The sequence below is a fragment of the Pavona decussata genome, unplaced genomic scaffold, assembly GCF_977016875.1.
Source record: "Pavona decussata unplaced genomic scaffold, jaPavDecu1.1 SCAFFOLD_187, whole genome shotgun sequence".
NCBI lineage: Eukaryota > Metazoa > Cnidaria > Anthozoa > Scleractinia > Agariciidae > Pavona > Pavona decussata.
Window position 1 is genome coordinate 606,104 of NW_028145596.1, and position 16,528 is coordinate 622,631.

Here is a 16,528-nt window from a genome sequence, read left to right on the forward strand (position 1 = left end):
TGCCTAAAAGGTTGGTGGAGCTGAGTAGCAATCAGGCACAGGGAAGGAGGTTTATGGCAACCCTGCAAGCAGCCATCACCAAAGGCACCATCACACTGAACCCAATCAGTGGAATGCTTACCAAGGGAGGGCAGAGAGGGAAAAAGGCTTGAAAATAAAGCAAGCAAAATGGCTTTTCTCACAGGTCAGCAAGCAAGCAAATGCAAAGAGAACCATGAGGTGCCCCCAGCAGAGAGGTGAAAGGTCAGCCCAGCGCCGCGACGAGAGGCAACCACTGACCGGCATTGTCTTGACTTGAACCTTGCCTAAATTACATTTAGCCACATGAAAAATTCACTCTTTCCTTTGGGTCAAAACCATCAAATGTTCATAAAATAAAATGAAAGCCAAGCATAATACAAGTTACATGAACATTATTAGAAACAACAGGCAAGAAGAGCTAAAAAAGAATATTTTTAAGGCCTGACTCAATTGATCATGTCCTTCAGCGAGCTTTTCCAGTGATGACATTTACCTTGGCTATAGTGTGGCCATCCTTGGAAAACACGAGGATCGTTAAGAATGTTTGCCACAACAGAGGCTGCCATGGTACTTGCAAAAGCCATCCAGTCACCACTTGAAGGCTGAGTTGGATCTCCAAAACTGGCCACACCTTTTACTATCACCCATTCTACCTTGTCATCATAGGCTGCTGCATAAAGACCTGAAATAGGAAAACAGATAATTTGAACTATTGATGTGCTCTAAAAACATTCATGATTTCAGGCAAGTGGTAGGCATACACTCTAGTTAGGCATAGTTGTGGGGGAGGGAGGGTGGGTGAACAGTGTTAGAATATTCTAGTAATATTCTTGCTCCACCCCTCCCCCCACCTATGTCATGCTTCATGACTACTGGATAGTATGAAATCACATTGTAGTCAACAAATTGGGTTTTGAAAATTTGGCTAGCGCTTATAAAATATTACAAGATAAATGTTCTTTCGTTTGCATTCAACTCTGACTATTGTAACCTCATAAGTGTAATATGAATTATTACTCTACAAAGGAAAGGTTGGAGCTAGCCAATAGGTGATAACTGTACAGTATTAAGAAGAAGGAGTAAGTGGATGCATCTAAGCACAGTATAGACTGTCTAAGATACCCTCTAAGCATTTTTAAGGATGGTGCTTCCTAATACAAAAGTCTGTGATTATGCAGGAAAAGCAGATTTTAATATGGGCTACTGGAATCCAGAAAGAAAATTGGGGGTAGAAAGGCATTCTTTAGAGAAAATTAAGCAACAATTATTCTAAAAAGCAAAAAATAAAAATACAAAGCAATGTACATGTATGGCGTTTTTTTTTTCCAGATTGAAGCTTTATTACATGAATCTCTGAAAAAATGTATGGCTAACCCCAATTTTCTTTTTAAATACCATTTATTGGCAAAATCACTTGCTAAGTTCTGCTTTCTCTGCTTAGTTTTAAACAACGCAAAAATATCTCTGTATTAGTAGGCACCACCCATAAGGAAACCTGAGTATCTCAAGATGCATAGAACATACATGTATGCCCTTTAACAAAAGTTGGCAATGTCCTTAAATTCAGTTTACTGTTGCTTAGACCTCTACTTTGTACAAGTAATTCACAAATTGATAGACAAAGGATGCAATCAATTTCTTAAAACACTTTTCACCCTCTGATTCAATAGCAATAGCTTCAGGATATTGCTGAACAACATCTTCATGCCTCCAACCAGACCTGGGTGCCAGTCGCTGGCTCAGAATATCACCATCACGGTGGACTCTCACTTCTCGCTCATCTGGGTTTTCCAAAGGAGCAACCCAGCCATCGTCAATATGCCTGATAAGCTGACCAATATTTCTGTTCACAGGTGTTTTGATGCCGGAAAGTGTAGTTAGCTTGGAAGATACGATGACATCCCCTAGTTTGGCTTTATCAGGACTTAAGCCACTGCAGGTACCAACTAAAAATACAGCTTTGGGATGCAGGACCTTGACTGCATTCTTTACAGCTGTTAAAGAACCACGTGGCTCTGCAGACCCTTTGGAGCATTTTATTAATGCAATCGTCAGCTTCTCCTGGTCACCGCTTCCAGTTAACCCAAAGTACACATAACCAATCTCTTTGTGCCAACTCCTGAAGGGTTTATCAAGGTAATGGAAAGAGCTTAAGAACTCACAGTTCTCCACCGTCAGTAGCAGAACATCAATTGGTAGTTGAGCATCACTCCATTTTTCACTGGTATTTGGAAGCTCGCTTGTCTTTGGAAGCTTAATACCGAGTTGTGGAGGGCTGTCTTCAGACTGCAGTGAATAGCTTTTCTTCCGCTTTCTTTTAGCACCTAATGGAGAGCAAGCAAAAAGCAGAGAAAATGAAAACATACATTTTGGTTTGTTCAATTAGTTTCACTATACAGAAAGTATAAGTTAATTCAAACATTATCAACAAAATACTGTTTACATGTGCAATATTTCAGTTGGACAGAAATAAAGTACCGAGTAGACATCATGTATACCTCAGGCATTTAATCTCCCACATGATCTTAGCAATTAAGTAAGTTTGTTTTCTGTGTTTTGGCAGGAAATCAGTAAGTCCATGAGATTACATGTGTGTTATTAGTTTCAGAAAAATTATATGGCTTTTCATATTTATGAATTGTCTACTTTATTAACAGTTGATAGCCAATTTTAATTAAGACAGCACCACATAGAAATATCATTTACTAAAAACATGTAATATGGTATCAAAACCCAGTTTTCCTTCTACATTGTACCAACATTAATTGAAGTCCTCCAAAATGTAACATTCAAGGACAAAACTACGTTCCTCTAACCCTCGCTGGTAAAATAACTAATAATGCCTTTTAGTTCTTGAGTTAAAACTACTCAAACACAGCAATTGTCAATGTGTATTAGGCTTTGACTTAATTTTTTTTTCAATTTCCTGCTGTGAAATCTTTGGAAATTTTCACAGTAGTGTTCTCCTTAAGGGAAATTGAAATTTATGCACACAATTCACATTTTTCTCAACTAGTTTTGCTCAAGATTGTAGTTCTGTTGTCACGCAGAAAAATATCATTGATTAAATTTATATGTAGTTACCCCTTATGTCTTCCAAGCTGTCGTCATTACCTTCCATTGTTCTAAAACCTTCCCTCAATACTCCCACTCTCAGGGTCCATGTAATCAATCTTCAAGCTCTCAGTCTAGGATCATCCATGTTCTCCTTCTCTACACAGTGCTTCTCAGATGCCCTGTCAGTAAGCGTTAAAAATAAACTTCCAATTATTATTACCTCCATACTTTTAAAAATTATTGTAGGATTTTAAAATGTTGTCATGCAGTAAAGAGCACTCAAACACAGCCATAACGTGATTTCAATTGACTCTGAGTTGCGAGACTTTTGCAAGCCTAGAAAATCAAGTGAAGATAATTATTCCTAATCATAGTCAAGACAAGAAGCTGTTTCCAGCTTATACTCGGGCCATATTACTGTGTGGTGCGTAAAGCCTACAATCTTTTAACAGTGATAACCTCCAGCATCGCCAATTCCCCCAAATAGATAGCGTGCGAGCAAGCTCTCTTGTGGGTGGATCCTCTTTCCCCCTCCTTCCCCCCACCCCCAAGAGAGCCTGCTCGCAGGCTACCAAATAGATAGATACAGAGATATAGTGAGGATATAAGTAACCACCAGATAGAATTGCATTTCTTGCAGTCAGAATGAAATACAGGGGAAAACGACATTTGTCATATGAATGCTTTTTATAATCCCCGGGCTTTAATCCTTACGTTTTCACCTTTCGTTTAGAAACAGAAACCATTTGTACCGTCCTAATATGTATGTGACGCCGGGTCAATGACGGATCGTAATTTTTGGTATGAAATAGACCCGGGGAGGTACTCCCTTATGTGACCTTAACGGGGACGTGCGGCCCGATAGGGTATGGTTTTCAGGGTGTTTTGTCTTGAATGGGGTATCCATTTTATCACTTTCTGTCTTAAGAGCGGCTGCCTGTAAGAATCGAGAACTGCATTTCAGCGACCACTTGTTCGAATTTCTGATATTTCGCTTGAAGATACCCTTGGATTAACTATTTTTTGAAAATCATGTTTTAAAGTTCCAAGGTATTTTATTTTTTGAGAAAATTGCAAGAGTTTGAAATGCGGCCTAGGTGCGGTCACTGGCCGATGAAAACCGCGAAAATTTAGGTCAAAGGACGAAGCCCCGTTCACGGTGTAAAATAACCCAATGAACTTGAAACGTTACACAAACCTAGACCAACCATCTCACAAGGAAATTAATACAATAAATATTCCAAACCTGCTGGCTGCTTTCTGAAGCATGCAGATTTGTGTACGCTACTCAAAATGGCCATAAAACTAATGCCTATTTTCACTGAAATAAAAGTGTTTCTAATATGTGATTTTCCCTAAATTAAATCTCATACCTTGAAAGAAGAAGAAAAGAACTTTATTTGTTCAAAGTTTCAAGCTCTGATTCAAACTCTTTCCCACTCAACGAAGATCGAATATGCGTGCGATACTTGTGGCTCGCAATTCACGTCACAAATTATGAGATCAGAACCGATTCCCAAACACTTGACATCTGGAGCCCGTGAACGTTTCCAAACATCACATATTGGTCCCTAAAACTAATCAGACTGACTGAAAACAGCCATTCAATGTTTTCCAATTCCAGATGTCTTTCCTTTTCTGCTCTAAAATAATATAGTTATTGCGGTCAATTAGCCTACGAAACATGTGCAACAAATTTGCATACCATTTCGATGTCGCAGGAAAAAGTGGTGCAAATCAAACTTTACAGCTCCTTTATCTTCTAAAATCAAGCAGTCGATCAGTAAAATGGAGAAAAACGTGTGACTTTGTTCCTGCCGTGTTGTTTTGAGTGTTCCATTTTAGCAGCGACAGCCCAAATCAATAAGCCAGTGAAACAAAACAACTGTAACTGGATATTCACTTTGCTGATGTGGGTAACGCCCACGTGATCCTGGCCAGGCACTTACGCGTTCATGGCGCTTTTAGAAAAGTACTGCTTGTGGGCCAAGCTACGACGACCTTGGTGATGATGACCTTGTCAAGCTTAAGGACTGTACAAGGGATCTGAGAGCCCACCTTTCCAGCTTTGGTTTTTTCCGAAAAAAAAGAAAATAAATATAAAATCGACGTTCAAGTATTACATTGACTTACATTAATGAAGATCCTGGAAGATCTAATAATGAATAATGATAATGAAGATCCTGGAACGTCGATATTTTGCGAAACAAAATCTTTCCATAACCACCATCCCTACTATTAAAAATATAAAATTTGTAACTTTGCGGGTATCAGAGTAGTGAATTCCCCACTGTCCAACCCGACCTCCCCCACCCCCATATCCCCTTTCGATAAGCATCAATCGTGGTTTTTGTTTACTTTCCTAAACCGGTTTTCTCGTTGTTCCTGCCAGTTACTTTCAATTTCCAAGAAGATAGGAACCTTGCCAGCCTCGGTCTGTCTGGTAAAGGCCACGAAAAGTAAATTAATACTAGCGCAAGCGGGTGAGGGCCGTAACTACCTTATTACTAGCGCAAGCGGGTGAGGGCTGTAACTACCTTATTACTAGCACGAGCAGGTGCAGGGTGAGGGCTGTAAATTCCTCTGATTACTAGCACGAGCGGGTGAGGGCCGTATTTTGCATATTAATTTTCCAATTTCAGATATCATGTTATTAATAATTTTTTTTCACGGAGTTGAAAGAAAGTGGCAGGAGCAGTGAGAAAATGGTTAAGGAAAGTAAACAATAACCACAGTATTATTGACGCTTATAGGTAGGGGGGAGGTCAGGTTGGTGGGGAATTCACTACTATGCTCTCAGGCAAACAGATTTCATATTTCAATTGTGAGCATGGTGGTTATAGATGTTGTTTTTTTGTTTTTGGTGAAAAAATTGACGTTCCAGGGTCTGTATAATTATATACATTTATACTTGAATTTTTTTTGCGAAAAAACAACAACAACAACAACAACCACCAAGCTGGCAAGACGGGCTCTCGCATCTCTTGTACAGTCTTTTAGCTTGACAAAGTTTTCGTTACCGGGGTAGTCGTAGCTTGGCCCACAAGCAGTACTTTTCACTGTTTACAGTTTCTAAAAGCGCCCCGACGCGCAGGATTCCATACCGAAATGCCTGGCCAGGATAGAACACGTGCGCGTTACCCACATCAGCAAAGCGAATATTGAGTTACAGTTGTTCAGTGTCACATTGGCTAATTGATTTGATCCGTCGCTGCTAAAATCGAACACTCAAAACAACACGGCAGGAACAAAGTCACACATTTTTCTCCATTTTACTGATCGAATGCTTGATTTTAGAAGATAAAGGAGCTGTAAAGTTTGATTTGCACTACTTTTTCCTGCGACATCGAAATGGTATGCAAATTTGTTGCACATGTTTCGTAGGCTTATTGACCGCAATAACTATATTATTTTAGAGCAGAAAAGGAAAGACATCTGGAATCAAAAACATTGAATGGCTGTTTTCAGTCAGTCTAATATGTTTGGAAACGTTCACGGGCTCCAGATGTCAAGTGTTTGGGAATCGGTTCTGATCTCATAATTCGTGACGTGAATTGTGAGCCGCAAGTATCGCACGCATATTCGATCTTCCTTGAGCGGGAAAGAGTGTGAATCAGAGCTTGAAACTTTGAGAACAAATAAAGTTGTTTAATTTCTTCTTCTTTCAAGGTATGAGATTTAATTTAGGGAAAATCACATATCAGAAACACTTTTATTTCAATAAAAATAGGCATTAGTTTCATGGCCATTTTGAGTAGCGTACACAAATCTGCATGCTTTAGAAAGAAGCCAGCGACTTTGGAATATTTATTGTATTAATTTCCTTGTGAGATGGATGGTCTCGGTTTGTGTTACGTTTCAAGTTCATTGGGTTATTTTACACCGTGAACGGGGCTTCGTCCTTTGACCTAAATTTTCGCGGTTTTCATCGGCCCGTGACTGCACCTAGGCTGCATTTCAAACTCTTGCAATTTTCTCAAAAAAATAAAATACCTTAATGGAACTTTAAAATATGATTTTCGAAAATAGTTAATCCAAGGGTATCTTCAGGCGAAATATCAGAGATTCACCAAGTGGTCGCTGAAATGCAGTTCTCGATTCTTACAGGCAGCCGCTCTTAAACAGGGTATCCCTACATGACCTAATGGCTTAAACAGATTGTGATTGCCAATGCATTAAAATACAGTAAGAAACTAGTGTATTCTTATTTCATTCTAGTCTTAAACAGGGTGTGATTTTGGGTTAAATGTCTTAGGAAGGGCCTGAAAATTTTGAATTCTGTCTTAAACGGGATAGGGAAATCAGAGAATTATTGTGTCTTAAACGAGTCAGGGCTTGAACGCCTGGGCCGCACTTCCCTACCCAAGCATCTGTTGAGTACCCCCCCCCCCCCCCCTCTGGGATCTAGAGTAACGTTACGCGTCACGCGTACGTTTATATCCTTGTACCTTTTTCAATGTTTCGCTGTTTATATTTTTAAATGAAATTCAGGGGAAAGCATTTGTTATTCACCTTTCATTTGAAGACAGAAACCGTTTCTACATTGATTGTTTTTCTATAGTAAACGTGAGACATCTTTATCTATCTTGGCCCGCGAGGTCATAGACTGATTTAGTTGCCAAATTTGCGGTTAAACAAAACTAACCTTGAGGCACTCAGGTTAGCCTAAAAAACACTCCGGTTAGCCTAAAGAGCACTCCAGTTAGCCTAAATAGCACTTAGGTTAGCTTAAATAGCTCCCCGGTTAGCTTAATGGTTAGCAGTTTATGTTGGGGTTGTTCATGCCTCGCATGTTTTGTTCATGCCTTGCACGTCTGGCTCGCATATTGTGAACACTCCTCACGGCCCGAAAACAAAGAACGCGACCGAGAATTTAAAGAATTTGATAACAATTGACAGAAAACGTAACTCGTACCAGCCAAGTACAAAAAACGAGACCAAGAACAATAACTAAGGGCCGAAGTCTTATCTCTCGGCCCATCGCGACCCCAAAAAGAAAAAATATTTGATAACGCTACCGAAACCTTAACTCGGTCCGCCTTACGGCCCGAGTAATAACATTTAAATTAAGGAATTGCAAAGACGTAAAAACGAACATCCCCCCCCCTCCCCATGGGAAATCTCATCTTTTATGGAGTCCAGTTTTATATCCACTTATTTGCACCCAAAGCTCTTTTCGGTGCAACAAGTGTTAGGGATCTATGTCATTGCTTTATATCTCAGATCATAGTGAAAAAAAATTGGACGAATCCGATTAGTTTTCTTTCGGTACCTTTTAGGCGTTAAATTAAGAAAGAACTCACGGCCGAAAAAAGGACATGTAGACCACTCTTAGGGGTTCTGTTCAAAACTTTAGACTTGTAAGCATTCTGTCACTTTAAAATATGGGAGTACCCAACACTGTTGCTACTTGTGGTTTAATGAACGCATGGAAAAATCCAAGAAACTCTGATAGAATGTTGTGATGTGTACATGCACGTTAATTTCTCCTTTTCCCTCATGACGGTACACCATGGACGGTATACCATGGAGGACAATCTCGAGTGTAATGGTAAGCACTGTTTTATTTTATTTTGTGTTATTTTATGCTACCATGCAAAAGTAAACTTATTATGCATGGATTAACTATCAAAAAGAAACTACAAGTAACTGGCCAGTGATCTTTTCACATGCATTTTGTGTTGTATAAAGACTACACTAGCATTCTGACTACAAGGACAAAGCCTATCTTTAAGTTAACCCTCTGGGTGCAACTTGGCAGATCTTAAAACTGAACTTGATGAAAGACAAAAGTACCCTCCCAGGAGATCCCGTTTTTTTCTGAAATGTTTGGTTTTACATCATTGCGATCCCTAACTTTTATATAATGTTATCTTGACAATAAATTTTCATTTTCTTGGTTTGGCAACTCGTAACTTGCAACTCCAACTCACAACTCACAACTCCGGAACTCACATTCTTCCAACACCCCTAGAACATACATGTACATGTTAGCCTTTTCACCAAAAAGTAAAAGGCTCAGAATTCAAAGCAGCTGGCTTTTTAGTAGGTTGTGAGCACTTGCGGAGAACCTTGTAAATGGCCCACAAGTTTTCCACTATACATGCCTCGTTACTAAACTTAAGACTGAATTTAATCCATTAAAGAAGCAATGAGATGTAAAGGGAAATGAATAGTGCTACTAAAAGTTTTAAATCTTACCTATTTTAAAAATAGCATTGTTGATTTCTTACTTCACTTCTTTGTCGCTTGTTAGAAGAGGTTTCTCTCTAGTCTTGCTTTCCAATGTATGAGATCTACATGAAATTAAGGTAGTTTGGCAAACATTACAATCACATTATCAAAAAATTATTTAAGAGCTGCTCCCTACAGCTGTTGGTAAATGTTAGCCAAAGCAGAGTAAACTTCAATAATCTGTTCATGTTGTCCTTCAGCAGCATGGTTAAAATATATAAAACTGTTCAATTGAGGCCTTACACTGCTGTTAAAAGTAAAAACTAAAAACAGAGTAAACTTAGTTTGAGTTAGTAGGGAGTTCGAATTGAGTTTGAGTTAGATAGTATAAAATTACTGGAGTCAAGTCCAGGAAAAATCAAATTTTGTTCAAGTTAGAAGGGAGGGTGGGTACTTATTCAAGGGTGGGCGCTTAAGATTTTCCCAACATTTTCAGTAAACAAGGACATTTTCAGAGAATAACAAAACAAGGGGTAACAAATTTATTTCCCTTAGACAAGACAAAACAAAGTGCAAAATCTAACATAAGAAATATAAAAGGTCATTTACAGCACTTACTGTGCAAAAGTAATGAGAGCGAATTTCGATGAATTTTGTCTATTGTTCTTGAGAATTTTCGACGATATGTCGGCGAAATTTCGTTCGGTATTTCGCGTCGCTCAATGCAATATTTCGAAGCAAATGCGGCGGAATGATGCGAATTCTTTCGAAATTTCAAAGTAACGAACTTTCCTTGCTTTCAAAATTTAGAAGAAATGAACTTTCGTTTCTTCAAATTTTCGAAGCAGCAAACTGTCGTTAAAAATACACTGTAGATTATAATTGCAGTACATTACTCGGAACTAAACGCGCTTTGTTTATTTATTAACACCACAACTGAAGAGCGTTTAACAATAAGCTAGAGAGATTTAACCCGCACTCTGCTTCAGTAGAGTAACCGCTTGTTTGTTTTTAAACAAGACTAACCTTCAAGGACTGAATCGTAATTACAACAAGCGGGATTGTAAACTCCATGATCTTGATTACGCATGCAAATTTTTCGTTCAGCTTTCTAGGCCAACCGGACTTTGGGAGGTTGTCGACGGAACCGGTAAGTTTGATCTTCTTAACAATTCTCGCCATGCTCTGATAGCTGATGAAAGAACCTTCATCTCTTAATTTTTTGAATATGGCTAGTGGCTGCAAGCCATTTTCGTAAAGAGATTAGATTTGCTTTCGAGCGCAAGGTGAAACCTTTGGCATGAGTACTGTAAACAGTGTGATTACAAATCACTGAAGATGACATTTAAACAAAACCAATTGCCATGATAACATAGCGATACCATGATGCCTTGCTGTCTCAAATAGAATAGTTTAAGCAAAGGGTTGATCGAAGGAAGCAAAAGCCTTCTTACCTAGCTTAGCCTCAAAAACTCGCTGCACTTTTCAAAACTTCGAAAAACACTTCAAAAAATTAAAGCATTCTAACCTCAAAATTTCGAAGCATTTCCTTCGAAATTTCGCGAATCTTCTCCAATTTTTGTCTGAATTTTCGCTGAAACATTCGCATACAATTTCGAAAGTGTTAAGACAATAGCGCTTTCGAAAATTCGTTGAAAGTTCGGCAATATTTCGTTTTGTTTATAAAATCGCTGGTTTTCGTCGAAAAGTGAAGAAATGCCTCGAAATTCGCTCTCATTACTTTTGCACAGTACTGTAACTACTGTATCTTAAACCAATTTTGGTTGATTTTGGTTCTCTTACTTCATGTTGGGCTGGTACAGAAATGTTTTTTTGTAGGGAAGGGTGTGGGGTGGACGCTTATTGACTTTTTTGGGCTTTCAGGGTGGGCACTTATTCAAGATGGGTGCTTATTCGAAGTTGGACAGTTATTAATTGAATAAATACAGTACATGAAGGAAATTGTTCCAAACAGCCAAAAGGAATCAACAACCTAACACGCAAGATTGTGTACCTTGCCTAAGAGATTTTAGGCCACGAATCTGATGAGATCTGACTAACAAATTATCTGTTCAGCATGGATAACTACCGATTGAGAGTTAATACTTCTGGATCTTGCTAAGAATAAAATCGTTTTGAGAACAGATTGATCAACCAAGTCTTGTGTGTCTGGTTGGGTTTTCCCAGGCATACAGTAAAATATAAGACGACAGACAATGTTACAATTGTCTGCTCTTCAAGCAAATTCAGATTCATGCATCATGCATGTGATGTTCAAGGTCCAACAAAGGAAATAGTTTAAGGCACAAATTTTAAAACTTTTCCCTAACACCATTACCTTCAGTATGAAACAGTCCCAGATTAAAATGGCATCGTCTTAAGACGTGTATAACTGAAGGATTACCATTCCATGCAGAAATATCTGAATTTAATACATCAAAGAGGCAAATGACAGCTGAAATGAGATGCAAATGGGAGCAAAAGGTGTAAATCAGAGATTAAAATCTTACCTGTTTTAGCATAATGTTGAAATCTAATTTCACTTTCTTTGTCTCTTGTTAGAAGAGATTTCTCTTTAGTTCTGAACAGGCAACCAGTAACTGGTTCGCTCACATGCCAACTCGCCCACAACAAACTCGTCCAAAGGGAAGCTAACTTGCCTTCTCTGTGTTTGTCCAAAATGGTGGCCTACAAATGTAAATAATAAGAGCCTTGCACAACTTGTAACTCATTTTTAAAATACAAATGCAGTTATGACTATATTTTATTCTTTAAGCGTGTAATAAAAGTGTCATCTTCCGTGTGGGAGAGTTTGTTGAAGGCGAATGTCCAAGTAGGCAAATAATTTATTTAAAAAAATTCTTTTCAAAGCAGGAAGATTCTGTTGCAAGAAATTTCTACACCGAAAACAATATTCGTTCACAATAATTGATTAAATAGTGATTAAGATAACAATTTAATTAGTAACATAAAGGTGAGCTTACAAACTGAAAATTGTTTTCCAGTTGAAACAACTGAGACTAGTACATGAATCAGTCACGAGACTTTTTAATTAAGCTTACCTTTGCTTTTCAATCGTGGTGCTGAGATCTTCAACAGTGGCACGTCGTTTCGAATTCAACCGGACGGTATTAAAGACCAAAACCCTTTTCTAGTGATTTATAAGAACTGAAACGCAAACATTGAAAAGAACATGAAAACTGTTCGCTGCAGGAAGACAAACAAACATTGACAAACCCTTGATGACTGCGTACATGTATTAGCCAACCAAATCAACCACGAGAAACACATGGAGTATATACCAACACATCAAATGAACTGATTTGACTCCTTACCTTTGCTGTCAGAACGAGAGGAAACGAAAAAGCCCAAAACAATTGCGTTCTGGCCACGAAGATATCTTTTCGGAGCTGCTGTGCATTAAGGTTTTCGAGAGCCGCTCCCAAACTAAACTTAGAGGTCTTAAATTGAAAGGGTCATTGTTTACAAGCGATCATGCAAAACGGCACGTAACTGCCCTTAGAGGTCATCTAAAACGTTGCGCGCCACTCGAGTCCCGCCAAATAGCCAATGATCACAAAGTTGCTTGCGGAAAAAAAAGGTCTAAATAACTGAAATATCCACTAAAAAGATTAAAATATCCATAGCTCTTGTCTAAATCAACTGCACTGAATTTTGAACCAGAAAGAACATACAAGTCATGTTTTTTCTGCTCGTGGAACTGAAGAACTGCAAAAAAAAAAAAAAAAAAACCCATATCATGTGGATCCGCCATGTTTTTCTGGGCTTCGTGGGACAACCTCTTTCCCAGGGCCGTCCGCGGGGGTAGCCACGACGAACCTTCCACGACGAACCCTGACACGAGAAGGGAAAAGCCCTGGGAACGAGGTTGTCCTGATTGGCCATAGACTGCAAGCAGTCCCTTTCTGGATAGTCGTGAGGTCGCGCGAAATAGCCGAGCGCGAAAAAACTGGAGCAAACGAGCGGAGGGGAGCTTGGGGAGAGGCGACTGCTTGCAGTCTAGATTGGCCACAATTTTTTTTCGCGGGAATTTTCAGTTGATTGACATTTCAAATGACTTCTACCCATGAGAAATGTTACGGCCACAGACGGCCACATAAAAAGAAAACAAGACGCCGCAGACACACACACACACAAAAAAAACATACGTAAATGGAAAAAAAATTGAAATAGTCTGCCGGTTGCGTGCAAAGACTGACAGTGGATCTACTAATATATTTACAAGGCGGGAAAAGAGAAGAACTTGCCAGTTATCATTGACATGGTAAATGCTGGACTCACTTCGTATGACAAAACCGAGGTGCATGTTATTACTTTTTACTCCTGTCAGTCCTGTGTTTTTAATTGCCATAATTGATAATCTACACGCAATATTATACACCTTGACCTTCACTTCAATTCAAGGATGAATGAAGATACCCACTGGCCAATTAGGATTGAGCTGCGCACGCGTCGCGATTTTATGATGAATCTGCACGTCTTAAAAAAAGCTTTCGAGAGCAGACGTGTTTGGCCTACATGAGGTTAAAACAAAAGCTGGGCGTTTGTTCTTACAGGCTGTCTTCGAGAAATTCAAGCAGCTTCTTCTCTGCATGCAGAGCTCTTTTTTCGTCAGCAAGACCAAAAAAAAAAAGAGAGATCTCTGCTAGCCGGGGAAGCTGCTTCAAACGCCGAGAGATTCACGCAGCAGCCGACACATGTACAGGTTTTAACACTTTTTAAGTCGGCAATTGTCGTCGCAGAAACTTCGAAGCGACAGGAATTTCTCTTGCAAACGTAGGTTTTGAGAACGATTCAACTTTACAAGGGAATATTTTACCAGTTTCTTTCCCGTTTTATACTGGGAACGAGGTTGGGATACATTATTCAGGGAGAAACCGCTGAATCAGGTTCCTGTTGGCAGCTGCCTAGTACCCAGGGCCCGATTAGTCGACACCAGTGTGGATCCATCCAGTGGGAGGGTCGGGAGGGTCCGCCCCTCTCCCTCTCCACTCTCAAACCTGAGCTTTTATCATTGTTATGATTATTTAAAAAAGTTTTTGTATCTACTAGTTTTACAACTAAACTGAGGTCGCAATGATTATTATCTTACCCTGCTAGCAGAGGTTTCTTTCTGACAAATCTTTTAGCATGTACGAAGTCGTTCGTGTCTCTTTCAGATTTCTCGTAGTCGGCTTGTTTACTACGCGAAAAACAAGACACGCGGACGACTTCATACATGCTGAAAGACTTTCCAGAAAGAAACCTCTACTTGCAGGGTATTATTATCTCAAACTCAGGTCGTTTGAAAAACGGAAACTTCATAAACGTATCGAGTGTCTAAAATTTGCTGAGGAGGTTAAATGTCCAAACATAAGGGTCTTACTTACAGTTGGTTGCACTCTCCCCGTCAGTTCTGCTGAAGCTGAGCCGGTCACTGATTTAATCAAGTCGTCAGCGACAGGATGTCCAAAGAAGAGAGCCTCTCGGGAATTGCTTTGCATTCAAAACTCCGAAAATAACACAAAGACTGAAAAATATCTTAGTTCACGTCATTGGGAGCAAACGTATTTTGTCCAGAACTCGAGTTGGTTCGTTTATGAGATGAAGTAAATGGCCTAACCGCAAGTTGCGGCTTTTCAAATTTTTCGTAAGCTTTTACTTTTCAGCAACTTTGTTTTAGATTTTTTTGGAATTCTGTCAATTTGAATTAACTCTTGAATTCGATAGAACTGCGGGATGAGTGTTCAGTTTGCGAGTAAGAGCAGCGCCCTTAATTTTCTTAGGGACTAAAGAGAGCGACAGCCTCGTGAGCTAGCGAAAAAATCATTGCTTCCCGCGAGGGCGCGCGATGCACGAAGAGAAGCCGTCGCGTCCCTCGCGGGAGGCAATTTTCGTGCACGCTTTACTTTCCCTAAAAAAAAAATATGGACAGCTGCTTGTAATCTAGTACAGTCAGGGGCGTAGCTAGCCTTTAAGCCATTAAGCACTGGCTTAAAAAGAATTTTCGTAATTAGTTTTTTAACCGCTAAAAGGTCGTATTTTCATTTGCTTACTATTCAATAGCGAATACCCACTATATCAACGTTTTATTTTGAAAAATAAATTAATGGATTTTAATATTATATATTAGAAAAATGCTGAAAGGTAAACAAAGGATAGAACTGAAATAGTTTTGCGCACAAAACTGTTTAGTTGACTGTTGATTTCCGCCTTACAGCGGCTTTGACAGCTGTGCGCCTGTAATTGTAAGAAAGAAAGTAGAACGGACATAAGCTGATCATTCAAAATGCTCGTCAATGACTCCAATTGATCAATCAGCAAGAGAACTAAATAAAGCATGTTGCACGCACGAGAGGACAACAAGAAGGTGCAGGTATGGGAGGAGTTCCTTGGGTTTGTACAAGCTGAGAGTACCACAGGCGCTAGCTGAGAGGTTTCTAGAGACCCAACAGGGCTGTAGCCTGGATAGATATTGACTGCATGCGCGCACAGGGCTATGATGGGGCGGCAAACATGGTAGGGATTCACAGAGGTGTCCAAGCAATTATCAGGTATCGCGAGATGGGTGCCTTGCAGAGGGGGAGAAACTAAACAAACAACCTGGAGGATACACTGAGTTGCACGAGTGAAGATCTCTATCTGAATGTTGCCACCGTGCTTACTATTCTCCTCACCATGTCAGTGTCCACTGCTACACCAGAGAGATCATTTAGCGCCACGAGAAGAGTGAAAAGATACGTGTGGTCCACTATGCTGACAGAGCGACTATCATCCCTGGCTCTTATGCACGCATTCAGCGAGATGCCGATTGGCCCCCGAGAGATTCATCAGCGACTTCTGTGGGAGCAAACCAAGAAGGCTTGCATTTGAGTGATGGTTAGTCCGTAATAGCCATGTACATAATCATGCCAGGCGGTCTTTGTTAATTTTAAATTTTCCTTTTAATATACCAAAATCTCACAAGGAAAAGGAATCAGCTGCGCATCTGTATTAATTAATTAAAGCATTAGATTGTTGACTGTTATGGATGAAACTAATAAGAATACCTTTTCTTACTTTGGACGATGGCCGCGTGAAAGTTTAATATATATGACTTACGCTGTACAACTTGGGCTTAAATGGAAAAAATGGCTGGCTATGCCCCTGGCTCCATTTCTCCTATCTATATTCACTAGACCAAAGAGGCCGGCTAGCTTACGAAAATGATAACTTTTAACTTATTTGAGAGAATTAACCATGACAACAAATGACAACTAACTGTTTTTTGAAGAAG

At 39.5% G+C, this 16,528-nt stretch overlaps 2 protein-coding genes and 1 pseudogene across 3 annotated transcripts in view; 1 reads left to right on the top strand and 2 right to left on the bottom strand.

Moving 5' to 3' along the window:
• The window catches only part of LOC146462473 (uncharacterized), a 73,600-nt pseudogene that overhangs the window by 39,691 nt on the left and 17,381 nt on the right, over window positions 1–16,528 (bottom strand). The gene's annotated exons all lie outside the window — the stretch shown is intronic.
• LOC146462474 (general transcription factor 3C polypeptide 2-like) overlaps window positions 1–16,528 on the top strand; it is a 32,199-nt gene that overhangs the window by 10,166 nt on the left and 5,505 nt on the right. The window lies entirely within an intron of this gene.
• The window catches only part of LOC146462475 (death domain-containing ATP nucleosidase-like), a 33,461-nt gene continuing 17,400 nt past the window's right edge, over window positions 468–16,528 (bottom strand). Inside the window, exons 2-4 of the mRNA XM_085085606.1 lie at window positions 3,106–3,281; window positions 1,677–2,345; window positions 468–703 (exon numbers count right to left, since the gene is read on the bottom strand). Coding sequence (XP_084941732.1) covers window positions 468–703; window positions 1,677–2,345; window positions 3,106–3,142 — 942 coding nt within the window. The 5' untranslated portion in view covers window positions 3,143–3,281. The remainder of the gene's footprint in view (window positions 704–1,676; window positions 2,346–3,105; window positions 3,282–16,528) is intronic.